Source organism: Mesoplodon densirostris, chromosome 5, assembly GCF_025265405.1.
Source record: "Mesoplodon densirostris isolate mMesDen1 chromosome 5, mMesDen1 primary haplotype, whole genome shotgun sequence".
NCBI classification, from domain to species: domain Eukaryota; kingdom Metazoa; phylum Chordata; class Mammalia; order Artiodactyla; family Ziphiidae; genus Mesoplodon; species Mesoplodon densirostris.
The window spans coordinates 152255674-152268957 of record NC_082665.1 but is presented as its reverse complement, the minus strand read 5'-3'; the positions used below and the strand labels follow the sequence as shown (position 1 = coordinate 152268957).

At 41.8% G+C, this 13284-nt stretch overlaps 1 protein-coding gene and 1 pseudogene across 2 annotated transcripts in view; both read right to left on the bottom strand.

Moving 5' to 3' along the window:
* Window positions 1-1216: 1216 nt before the first annotated feature.
* On the bottom strand, window positions 1217-3904 carry LOC132491379 (tropomyosin alpha-3 chain-like; annotated as a pseudogene).
* Window positions 3905-7465: 3561 nt separating this feature from the next.
* The window catches only part of RYK (receptor like tyrosine kinase), a 95087-nt gene continuing 89268 nt past the window's right edge, over window positions 7466-13284 (bottom strand). For both annotated transcript variants that reach the window (XM_060099679.1, XM_060099680.1), the window contains exons 14-15: window positions 9922-10058; window positions 7466-8780 (exon numbers count right to left, since the gene is read on the bottom strand). In XM_060099679.1, the coding sequence (XP_059955662.1) occupies window positions 8669-8780; window positions 9922-10058 (249 nt within the window). In that variant the 3' untranslated portion in view covers window positions 7466-8668. The remainder of the gene's footprint in view (window positions 8781-9921; window positions 10059-13284) is intronic.

Below are 13284 nucleotides of genomic sequence, written 5' to 3'. Positions count from 1 at the left end.
AGGTAAGAATGTGCTCAACTAAAATGTTTCCTCAAATGTGCATAAACTGATGAATAGTGTGTGTGTGTGTGTGTGTGTGTGTGTGTATATATATATATATATATATATATATATATATATATATCTCCATTACAACGGAAAATTTGGCAATAAAAAGGAATGAAACCCTGATACATGCTACAATATGAATGAACCTCAAAAATGTTATGCTAAGTGAAAGAAGCTAGACATAAAAAAGTCACATATTTGTATGATACCATTTACATGAAAGGTCTAGGGTAGGCAAATCTAGAGAGACAGAAAATGGATTTGTGGTTGCCGAGGGCAGGGGTGGGGATGGAATTAGGAGTGACTGCTAATGGGCATGGGGTTGCTTTCTTTTTGTGTTGGTAAAGATGAATTCAATTGTGGTGATTGCACAAGTGTATGAATATACTGAAAATCAGAGTTGTACACTTTAAATGGGTGACACGTGAATCAAATCTCAATAAAGCTGTTGAAAACAATCCAACCAACCCGATCTCCCAAGATGCTGGACTGCTAGGGGTGCCCATGTGCTACAGTTCCGTCCAGTAAGGTGCTGGTGGAGGTATACGATGGGAAAGTCGTCGCCTCCAAAAAGATCAAGTAACTCATGCCTTTTGCCTTTCACCTTTTTCTCATCTTCTTGCCTACTAAAAGTCTAGGCCCTGGGAGTTCCCTCACAACAAAAACATGTTAAAGATGACAGGGCAGCAAAAATGGAGGTGGTGGGTAATGGATGATATCCTGGGATCACTGCACGAGCCCTGGTTTGTCTCTCTCTGGAATTGTTATGGGAGACAAATAAACCTGTATTTTATTAAGTGATTATAGTTGTATTTCTATCACTTGCAGCCAAAGGCTATCCCTAATGATGCACGCCTATGTAACATCAGCCTGGGCTGATTCTTAGAGCCAAGAAGGAAAAGGAAAAAAAAAAGTAGACTCAGACAGACACAAAATAGTTGATTCCAAATGTAACATTCAGACACCATGGAGTCAGCGTTAATTTTTTTGTTTAAAGGGTAAATAGTTATTTTCAAACTATACATGTTTTTCCCAATTCTTGTATACCGCCAAGGGAGTGCCTGCCCCTCTCTAAAAACAAATCGCTAAAAAATGCTTTAGTTTTAAAATACTGATGAACCAAATACGAGCAAATGGCATATTATTATTTTTTTTTGGAGGGCCTGGTTCTTTATTTCATAAAGACATTTATCAATGTTCAGTATCAAAACAGTGACACTATTGGTTTTTCTTTCTCCCAGTCGGCCCCCAAAGAGAAGACACCAAAGGGGAGTACATTTCAAGCCCATTTTGCTGTAGGATGCACAGCTAACTGACCTCACTAAAAAGGGGGGATCGGGTAGGGAAAGAAACTTTAAAAGATCAGCACACTGCCGGCCCAGACTGCAGAGAGCTCTCATAGCCAGGTGGGGTGACCAGTGCGCCCCAAGCCCAAAGAAGCAAAGTTTCACAATAGTAGAAGATTGACAAGCACTTTTGTCCGTACGCTGTTCAAGCTTTCTCCAGCACTGACTGACACAACGTACACTGCGACGGCACTTGTACACACAGCAGCTTCAGACCCAGAAACGGGGGGTGAGCTTCGTGTGGCGAAATCCGTGGCAAACAGGAGAGCAAAGGAGTGGTCACCTCAAAAGAAGGGGCACATGAGCCATTCTGCGGGCGGTGGGGAAAGGCGTAGAGCTGGGACAAGGATTTGGCCTCAGAGGGCTCACCACCTTAATTTCGTGTGGTCACTTCTGATGGAAAAGAAAAAAGTTGCCCCAAAATACTGGAAAGCTGAAAATGTGAACAGTGTTTGTTTTTGTTTTTGTTTTTGGCGAACTCCTTCTGGAATCACCTTTTTGGTTTAGCAGGGACTTTTTGCAGAGCAATGAGGTTTCCCAGAACGGAGCCCTTCTCTGGGCTGTTTGGCTCTCAGGAAGGCAGGCCCAGACCTTTTTCCCTCCTCTACGGAGAAGGCAATATGCATTAAGCTGAAAAGTTACCTTCCAGAAGTGAGAAAGGGATTAGACTGCTGCTTCAGAGCTATGGAAGTATCTGGAATGTTTTACCAATGGCTGCTACATCAATAACAAAAAAGGTAATTACAAAATGTGTACATCACAGCATGCTTTTGAAGACACTTAGCATTGTGCTCACATTTCCTTAAACGTTGTTCCCAAAGGTGCTCAGCCTCTAGGCCAAATGGAATCTCTGGGGACGGGCAGAGAGAGTTTGGCGAAAAGGACCCAGGGGTGGGGGTGGGAGACGTGGAGAAAGGAAAAAGCAGCCTTCCAGTTAAAGATCAGCCCTCAGCTTAAAGGTCAGCTTCAGGCAGGCTGGCCTCAGAGGGGTCAGAGGGAGGGGCGGCGCAGGGCGGGACTGGGGCGCCCTGCATCTCATCCAGGTCAAGCAGTCTGGTGCAGCACCCTTTGTGTACAGAGGTGCTCCTCCTTGGTGCATATCAGTTCATCTTCCAAATCACCAACTGTCTTTTCCAGCTTGGCTACCTATCTCTCGGCAAACGCAGCACGGGTCTCTGCCTCCTTGAGTTTATCAGTAAGAATCTTTCTCTCTTCCTCGTACGTCTTCTTTTTGAGAGCACTTTTCTTCAGCAGCGCTCAGACACTTCAGCTTCTGGTCCATCAGTGTGACCTGCTTATCCGTCTCTCGGCAACGGGACTCCGCCAGCTCAGCTCGCTCGTCTGTGCCTTCCAAGTCTCCCTCAATAACCACCAGCCTAAGAGCCACCTCTTCATACTTCCTATCTGTTCTTCTGCAGTGTGCTTAGCTTCTTTGAGTTGGAGTTCCTGGAGCTCCAATTTTTCTTCCTCTTTTAAGGCTCGGTTTTCAGTAACCTTCATGTCTCTCTCGCTGTCATCAGCAGCTTTCTCGGCGTCCTCCAGCGTTTTCAGGGCAGCGGCCGGGCGTTCTTGAGCGCAGTCCAGCTCTTCAACCAGCTGGACTCTATGGTTCAAGGAGGCCGCCTCGGCCTGTTCCCGGACTGCCTTTCTCCTCCACTTCCGCAGGAGGCGCTCGGCCCTCTCCCCCGCGTCCCTAGCCTGCTGCTGCAGAACCCGGGTCTTGTGCTTCACCGCCTCGGTGGTGGTGACCCCGACCATGGTGCGGCCCGGCCCCTGCTCGCCTTCAGGTTCCTGCCTCCTCTGCCCTGAGCTGCAGTCGCTTCTCCGCCAATGGCATATTATTATTTGCTCAAAGAGGAATCATTTAAACTATAATCGATTCCCAATTTTTTTTAAAAAAACGTTTCTAACATCTGTCCTTTGAAGGTTAGAAGACATCTCCCATTAAACCCTTTAGGCCTGGCCACCCTTAATCCTTAAAGAACAGCACTCTGAGAGAGAAAACAAAGGCCCAGAGTTTCAGTTTACTTATATATAAAATGTATGTTCTCAGTACACTTATGCATGATGTTCATGTGTCCCAGAGGATTAAGTTCAATGTTATTCTGAACTAATAAGGGCAAAAATAAACGTAGAAACAAAAATTATTAACAAGCAACTGTTTATGTTTTTCTTTTCTAGCCCCCAAAATTATATCACCTCCTTTTTATCGTATGGGTGGGGGTGCAGGGCATGGGAAAGTAACACCTGGAAAAGAATCTTCCACTCAAGTCAGTGAATTACTTCGAGATGATTATTTCATGTACAACTCCAAATAAAGTTGACCTTATAGAAGTATGAAACAGAATCTGCAATCAGGCTGTTTCTGTGACCAAAGAAAACGAAGGGAAAATGAAGTATCAATGAAAAGGTGGCTGGGGGTGGGGCTGGGGGGTACTTAAGCCAGCTCTGGGGTGGGATATGGTCTTCCCTACCAATCTGTCTCTTTTTATTTCATGCTTTATTGGTTTATATTGCATAAAACTTTAACCCTTTAAATTTGAATATAAATATCACATTATAATAGAACACAGTATTTTAAATGAGATGTTTTACAGAGTTACCTTTTTTTAAGCCTAACTGCTCTCATGTGCAAATTTAGGTGTTTTTACTTACCAATTCACTAAATATTCAACCCTACCATGTGTCAAGCACTAAGTAAGCCGTGGAGATTCAGACCTGAGTGAAACACAAGTTTCTATCCTCAAGAAATATAAACAGCCAAGTGATAAAAATAAGCCCCCATCTTAGCTTTGTCAGAATGTAAACCCAGGGAACAAGGCTGAAAAGCAACTATGGCAGAGCCTGGAGGAGCGGGGTGAGGTGTCAGGGGAGTCTCTTGGGCACCGGGCAGTCTGGAGTAGAGTGTGGCACAGGCAAAGGAAAGGACACACGAAACAGCACCACGCTCAGGCAGAAAAGTGGTAAGCTGGTGAAGCAGGAGGGGACACAGCAGAGACGAGTGGAGGCTGTGTACACCTAGGTGCTCTGAACTCCACTCTGAAGGTTCTGGGAAGGGGCTGAACGGTTCTGAGCAGGGACAGCTCAGTTTTAGGAAGCATTGCTCTGGCAGAGGCTGGTTGGGTGGGATACAGACCAAGGCCAGGCCAGCAGTTTCAGGGCAAGAGGCCAAAAGATGATGACGGTAAGCAAGACCATGGCAGGTCTCAGGTCCTAAGGAAGCAACCTCAACAAAGGCAGGTTTTCATATAATGGAAACGTTTAAAGCTCTGTGCACCACTTCCCTTCACCCTCGCATTTTCCCCCAATAAAAACATAACCTTTACCATGAGAGGCTGGTGGCTAGAGTGGAGAGGCTTTCATGCTGCAGATCAAATGACAAGAACGAAGAGTATTCCACACCCAAAGGGATGTTTCTCCCTCTGCTCGCTCATTCCCATCATCAGTGAAACACGTCCTGGAAAACAAACATGCCCCGTGCCTGCCCCCGCAACCCCCCACCCCAATACTTCTTTGATCTCCTCTAGTTCTGTTCTATTTCCCTTCACAGCAAAACTTTCAAGTAGGGTCTCCACTGTCCCACCTAGTAGTTACACTTCCACTTGCTCCAATCCCTACTGCTTCTGTCAATAAATGCATAATGCCAAATCCCACACAGGTTTCTTCTTCCACTTTGAAATACTTTTCCTTTTAGATCATTTAAAGTTGGAGTTACCAGGACCCTGTCCCAAGACCTCCTCTCCATCTACACTGGCTCCCGAAGCAAGTTCATCCAATATCATGGTTTTAAATATGGTCTGTATGTTACACTCCTACATTTATATGTTCAATGAGACCTCCTCCCTGAGCTGCAGGTTCTCATCTATCTACTCAAAATCTCCACTTAGATGACCAATTGGCATCTCGAACATGGCTTACAACAAATTACTGATTCCCCCAGCCAAAGCAAAATCCTGTTCCTCCTACTAGAGTTTTTTTTTTTTTCCCCATCTCAGTATATAGTTTGGCCATACAGCCAGACCATATGTTCAAGCTCCAAACCAACTAGTTATTCCTGATCACTCTCTTTCCTTCTCCACCCCACCCTCCAACAGCCAATGGATCCAGGTCCAATCTGCCCCTCCCAATCTCCTGCACTACTCAAATTAGTCCAAAACCACTATCTTTTCTCTCCTAAACTATGCAACAGTTTCTTATAGTCTCATTGCCTCCACCCTTGCCTTCCTACAATCTAATCTTCAAAAAAATGTTGGCATAATCTTCTGTAAACTGCAAATCAGATCATGTCCCTTATTTAAAAACTCCTTGACAGCCGCATAGCACAGGGAGATCAGCTCCAGTGCTTTGTGTCCACCTAGAGGGGTGGGATAGGGAGGGTGGGAGGGAGATCCAAGAGGGAGGGGATATGGGGATATATGCATATGTATAGCTGATTCACTTTGTTATAAAGCAGAGACTAACACACCATTGTAAAGCAATTATACTCCAATAAAGATGTTAAAAAATAAAATTAAAAAAAACTTTAAAAACTCCTTGGATGAATCCCACTGTACTTAGAATATAAATGTGTCCCACAGCTTACAACCACCTCCAACCCTGCTCCAATGTCTGTTCCTACATCTCCCAGACCTCTTCCCTAACTACATTCTAGCCACACTGGCCTCTGTTCTCTTCTTCCAGTGGCAGCAGCTGGTGGATGAACAGAAAGGGCTGACTCTGGAGGCCAGCTCATTCCTGCTTTAATGCTTCTGCAATTATGTCCCTTCTGCCTGGATCTTCTCATAGGTGGCTTTTTGTTACTCAGATCTCAGCTCAAATGCCACCTGCTCAGAGAAGCCTGACTAAAGACATGTAAAGTTATTCTGTATGATACCACTCTGTATTTGTTTTTATAGCACTTACCAAAATCTTACGTATGTTCATTATCTGCTTCTTCTAACCAGAATGTGAGACCTAGAAAGGGAGGAACATCATGTCTTGTTCCCTGCATACCTTGAAGGCCCAGATATACAGTGGGCACTCAATAAATACATAATGAATGAATAACCCAATCCTCCTTACTTCTATAAGTAAAATTTTCTTACAATGGGGGTGTTACGAGAAAGGAGAGAATATATATAATAGAGCTCTTGGTCACTAGAGCCAGCTTATACCACATCAGTGCTTTGCTAATTTGCTTCTTTCCTATAAAAATTACATTTTCTACAAAATCTATTCAGTAATATTCACAAACCACTGGAACAAGAACAGCCATGGAAATCTCGTAACTGCTCTTTTCACTGAAGTCAGTGACTCCAAGTAGTTCCACAAGAAAAATCTATTTAAAGTCTTAAACCGCCTCTAAAACAAATATACATACATAAAAGAAAACAGCTTACAAACAGAGATATGGTTAAAGGCACCACATATCCAAGCAAACTGAGAGCACCTCTTACTGCATGCTAATTTGGGACAGAAGTCAATGACAGCACTTTTCTCTTTGAACAGATCTTGTGCACAGAGCTGTGATGTATAAAAAATGCACGAACCTGAACACATTAAAAAATGCACTGAATGTTGGAAGGGATGCTAGAGCAGAACCACTCACTTCATGTGCATAATAATACATAATAAATGCCATAAATAAATATTTGTTGACTGAATGCCTTCTAAGATTGCAGCTTGTCAACCAATACTTCTGTAACTTACAAAGTTCAAAGAGCTTTGAAAAAGCTGGCCCCTTAGGGGGCTGAGTATTTCATAAAACCAAAGAACCAGTGTTAATAAATGGCATACAGAAAGATCATGCTCTTGGCCTGCTTCTGACAAGAGCACGTACCACGTGAGCTATCTTCCCAGATGTGCTGCTGATTCGTAAAGCTCCTTTAAGAACAGCCAAAGCCTCCAACTGCTACGCATTCTCTCCTGTGTACCTGTGAGAATGGGAGCAGAGGCAGGCCCGTGCACGCCCAGCTATTAAAGAGGTCCATTCAACTCTGCCTTAGGCCAACTCTAGCCAAGTATAAATATATACATACCCGGAATTTAACGGCTCTGGAGAAAAGTTTCAGTGCTGTAATATTTCCTTGTAATAATAATCTCAACTTTTTATTAGAATCTGGAGGCTGAGCAGAGTCAGCTGCACTTGTGTTAGGGCTTGGGAGTCTGAGTGAGACACCCATGAAATGAAACAGGGCTATCTAGCTGGTGTGTGTTCAAAGACTTACCAGACACAACCAATCATTCATTATGAACAATATTTTCAATACTGTCATAATATAAAACAAATCCTTTAATTTCTCAGGTGTTTTTAAAGAAACATTTTATACTTAAGCCAGCCTCAAAGATAGGTACAAAATCTACCTGTTTACATTTTTTTACTCAAAACAACTCAAGCACCCATTCTGTGCATGGCACTATTCTAGGTGCAATAAAAGGAATTCCTAACCTTAGAAACAAGATTTCACTTTCTGGAATTGTGTTATCTCCTTTTCCAGAGAGTAAAAATAAATAAGATAGCCACTGTTCACTACTGACCTGCCCCAAACCCACTTCTGGCTCACAGAAATGCTAGGTTCTGCCAAAATTAAGATGTTTCAATGAACTCAGCTCCTACTTCCCCCAAAATAAAAAAGGAGAACTCCTTTTCATTAAAAAAATAAAAAACAATTCTCCATGGAAGGGCAGTTTCTGTTTCTAATAAGTATTTTTCTCTTTTTTTCCCCTCTAGCTTTTCTTTAAGTTTTCTTCTTCCAATATTGCCTTTTCCTGTACAAGGCAAACCGACATCTTTTTCTGTTTTTCTTTTCCTAAGAAAAAGTACTGCATCTTGAAGAGAAATCATTCCCAAGACTAGTGATAAATATTAAAACAAACAAACAAAAAAAACTTTAAAGGTGAATCACCTACATTACCTTGATGAAGTAAAAAAATAAAAAGCAGTTGCACTAAGGTAGCTATTCCAAATATCTGTGTTTAAACAATTTTAGAAACTGTTTATTTATTTTGTAAGAATGTACCCCCTAGTCCAAAGTTAACTATGTTTAAAAAAATTTTTGGCCAAAAAATTTACAAAAACATTTTCAGTTCAACCTAATGAAAGTGATATCTAGAAAATATCTGACATCATTAAGTCTGCCTTAGATAGTTCCGATTCTAAAGCATTCCTAAGGCACGGTGCTCTGGAAGACAAATGTGCTTCTGCGGCGCTGCATGGCGTATGCGGCATCCGTGACTGGCTGCAAGTGAGCCCTGGCAGGCTCCTTCCTCCTGATGCTGGGGGACTGTGAGAGGAGTCAGACGTAGGCCCCCAGGGCTGCATGGAACTCTGTAAGACACTGGACCAGCTGCTGGAACTTGGGCCTCTCCTCTGGATCTAAGGCCCAGCAACAAGCCATCACAGCAAATCTGTAGAGTGACAAGACCAGAAAATTTGGCTAGTGATGATATAGTACTCCTAACCTTTTGGTCAATATGATACCAGTTATGTTGTCTATCTAAATGTGGGCGTGGAGAGGACGATATATTAAAAAAATCAATCAATATTACTATCTGTTGGCAGAGCTAAAATGAGTTATCTGGATGATATCTGTGGATTTCAATTCTAAAACATGTCAAAATATATCAGCAAATAGAGATTGTATATAACTACCTAAAACACAGTCAAAATAATAACCTGTGTTATCCTGTACAGTTGACTCTTAAACAACACAGGGTGAGGGGCGCCGACTCTCTGCATAAAAATCTGCACATAACTTATAGTTAGCCCTCCATATCCCCAGTTCCCCCTCATCCGCATATTCAACCAGCCACGGACCATGTAATACTGTAGTATTTATCACTGAAAAAAATCCACACATAAGTGGACCCACATAGTTCAAACCCGCATTGTTCAAGGGTCAACTGTATTTGAGTTCTGAAAGAACGAACTTGGAAAAAGAGGAACCTTTAACTAAGAATCCTGGATCTATAGCAAAATCTGTGCAAAAGCTGCCACCTTGCCACAGTATAAAAACCTTCAGGGGATTCTGGAACTGAGACTCAATCACCCCTGAACAGCCTCCTGCCCACTCCAATCCCATTATATGGGAAGACTAGCTATGTGATAAAAGCAGGAAACAGGAACTATCCCACTCACCAGACCAGAACATCTTCCCTATACGTATATCAGTTCATACCAGCTGGCAAGGCACAACAGCAATGAGAAAGGCTCTTTATAACTAAGGATGTCCTTAAGGCTGTGTAGGTCCTCACTCTACACAGGAAAACCAACAGTGTTCAGTGTTTTCTCACTATGTACATAAGTCTCTTGGATTAGATTCATCACTACAAATATGAGATGCAAAAAGTCCTAATGTCAAATGCATTAAAAAGAATGAATGAGTCTGGCTGACTTTGTAGTTTCTCTACAGGAGTATAATTCAAGTCCAAAGAGGCATTATTCTCAAAAGGGAAGTCTCTGTATGAGTATGGACACCTGTTCTTTTTCTTTTATCCAAACATCGTAAATGGAATGAAATCCATGTCTTCAAGCTCAGAAAAAACTTACAGTTCATCAGGACAGTTGATCGGCTGGGCTATTCGGTAACCGTCTTTCAGGTACGCGGCCATCTCAAACGGGTCGATGTCCACGTAGGGCGTTTGGCCCAGAGTCATGAGCTCCCACAGTGTCACTCCAAAGGCCCACTGAGAAGAAGAACAGCAACACCGTGAGGGGATATTTAAAACAGCTGTCAGAGTGCTGCTGCCTGTGGCCAGGTAGGGACCAAAAATAGCAGATTGATCAACTCTTTTTTTTTTTGTGGCATGTGGGATCTTAGTTCCCAGACCAGGGATCGAACCCACACCCCCTGCATTGGAAGCGTGGAGTCCTAACCACTGGACCACCAGGGAAGTCCCCGCAGATCAATCAACTCTTAATGAAAGCAAAATGTTATTTATAAAAAGAAGTCTACCATACCCAGTTAGATTCTCTTGTTGGACAGAAAGGAACATTTTAATGAAAGCATCCTTCAATGTGAATATCATTATTGTATATTCTAAGGTAATTAGAGCCATTGGAATTATTTTTACTGTTGATTACAAGCCCCACCACCCAAAACTGTTAATTAGGTCTAAACTTTTCCTAATATGTAAATGTGTTACTTGAAATACCATAACTAGTCTGCACAGTTGAAAAGTGGAAAATGCAAATCATGTAAAATATAATGTCACGGATTTTTACTATATTCAGATAATTTAAATTAACAGATGAAAGTATACTGAAAGAATATCTTCCAACCTTGCTTGGGTAAAATATCAGATTTATTTAAAATCAACATGTAAACTATTGGTAGGAGCAGACATCATAGGCAGTGGCAACAGTGCTCACTCATAGTCCAGCCAGGGCTCCTCAGTTTGCCTGGGGCTTCTGGGCAGTGTGTGGACGGCAGGACTATGTCTCCACAGAGCGGCTGCCACGAGGCGGAGCAGGACTCCGGCCGGGGGCTTCCACTGATGTGCTGCCACGCATGGGCCGTGCGGTCAGGAGAGCTGAAGGTGCATGAGGAAGAAGATACCTGTGTACCACGCTATCGTGTTTATGAATACCTTCAAGTTCTAGACATGTTGTTTTCATTTTTTTTTTCTCTTTTAACTTTCACAATGAACCTATGAGAATCACCGGTAGCCCAATTTTACAGATGAGGAAACAGGTTCAGAGAAATAACTTGCTCCCAAAAACAAAGTGAAGGGGGGAAAAAAGGAAAGGGAAAAAGAGGAAAAAAACACACGAACAGGTCTGTTTATAAAATCTAAGCACAATGCATCAAATTTTAAGTTATTTTGTTCAATAATAATGATATACTATCTAAAGTATACAGATCTTTTAAAGCCTTATATTTGTGAACAATAGTTTTCTTATTATAATCTAGGCAAATAAGGAAACGGTGGAATGATACCTTAGAATATTTTTTAAAACTGTCAGTGGAGAATTCTATACTAAGCCAAAATGTACTTGAAAAATGAAGACAAAATACAGTTTTTCAAACAAAAGCTGAGAGAATATGTCACTGGCAGACCTACACTTCAAGACACGTTAGAGCAGTTCTTTATGTGGAAAGAAAAAACACCAGTGGGAATTTGGATCTATACAAAAAATGAAGAGTGCTAAAAATATATGAACAACAACTAGGTATTTTTTCCTCATTTAAAAATTTCCTTAATAGACTGTTTAAAGCAAAACCCCATGCACTATGGGGTTTATAATATAAATGGAAGTAAAATGTATGCCCGTAATAGCATAAAGGATGGAAGGGGATGAGTGGAAATACTGTATTGTAAGCTGCTTATATTAAACATGAAGTGGCATAATATTCAAAAGTAGAAGGTGTACACTGTAAGCCCTAGAACAGGTTTCCCAACTTCAGCACTAGTGACACTGTGGACTGGATGAGTCTCTGTTGTGAGAGGCTGTCTTGTGCATGGCAGGATGTTTAGTTCAGCAGCATCCCTGGCCTCCACCCACTGGATGTCCCAAGTTGTAATAACTGAAAATGTCTCCAGGTATTGCCAAATGCCCCACACCCCCAGGAGGGAGGGTGCAAAACTGCCCCCAGTTGAGAAACCCTAAGCCAGACTGATGAAAGAAAATAAAAAAGACACAAATAACCAATATGAGGAAGAAAAGAGGGAACAGCACTACAGATCCTACAGACATCAAAGAATATTATAAGCAACTCAACTCTATGCCAATAGATTCAATAACTCAGATGAAATGAACAAATTCCTTGATATATACAAGTTACAAAATAGATACAAGAACAAACAGAAAATCTATACAGCCCAATATTTCTTAGAGAAATTGAATTCATAATTTAAAATCTTTCCACAAAGAAAACTCTGCATCCAATTTCACTGGATGAATTCTATCAAACTTGAAAGAAAAAAATACAATATCAGTTTCCTAATACAATGTTAGTTTCCTAGGGCTGCCATAACAAAGTACCACAAACTGGGTGACTTAAACAATGGAATTTGCCTCACAGCTCTGGAGGCTAGAAGTCCAAAATCAGGGTGTTGGCAGGGCTACACTCACTCTGAAACCCAGAGGGGAGAACCCTCCCTTGCCTAATCCTACCTTCTGGTGCTTTGTCAGCCATCCTTGGTGTTCCTTGGTTTGCAGCTGTAGTACTTCAATCTCTGCCTCTGTTTTCACACAACATTCTCCCCTTGCATGCCACTGTCTCTTCTTATAATGATATTGGTCACATTGGATTAAGGTCTGCCTTAATGATGACTTCATCTTAACATTATATCTCTAATGACCCTGTTTCCAAAGAGGGTCACATTCTGAGGTATAGGGGTTAGAACTTCAACCTATCTTTTGGGGGAACACAATTCAAACCACAGTACAATCCTACACAAACTCTTTCAGAAAACAGGGGAGGATGGAACACTTCTCGACTCATTTTTAGGCCAGCATTATCCTAAATACCAAAACCAAAGAGTTTAGCTTTTTGAAACTTAATATCTTTTTATTAATTGTTACCATTAAGGGAGAACAACGGCCATCCTTGAGGTCTGTGCTCTGAGAGGAGGGAAGAGACAGGGATCAGATGCAGATGGATGTATATTTTTTAAATCTTCATAGAGACAGAATCTACTGGAATTTCCCTAAACCTATTGGCTTAAGGAGAATCTTCTGTTCCGCTTAAAAATGGAAAAACGATTTCAAATTAATAAAAGTTAAAGGAAGGTGCCTGCTGACATACAGGTGTTTGTCTTTAAACTTTATATGAACTTTTAATAATGACAATAATTAGTCATTGTAATGCTTAATTTTTAAAATAGTGTCCAGGGCTTCCCTGGTGGCACAGTGGTTAAGTATCCGCCTGCCGATGCAGGGGACACGGGCTCGAGCCCTGGTCCGGAA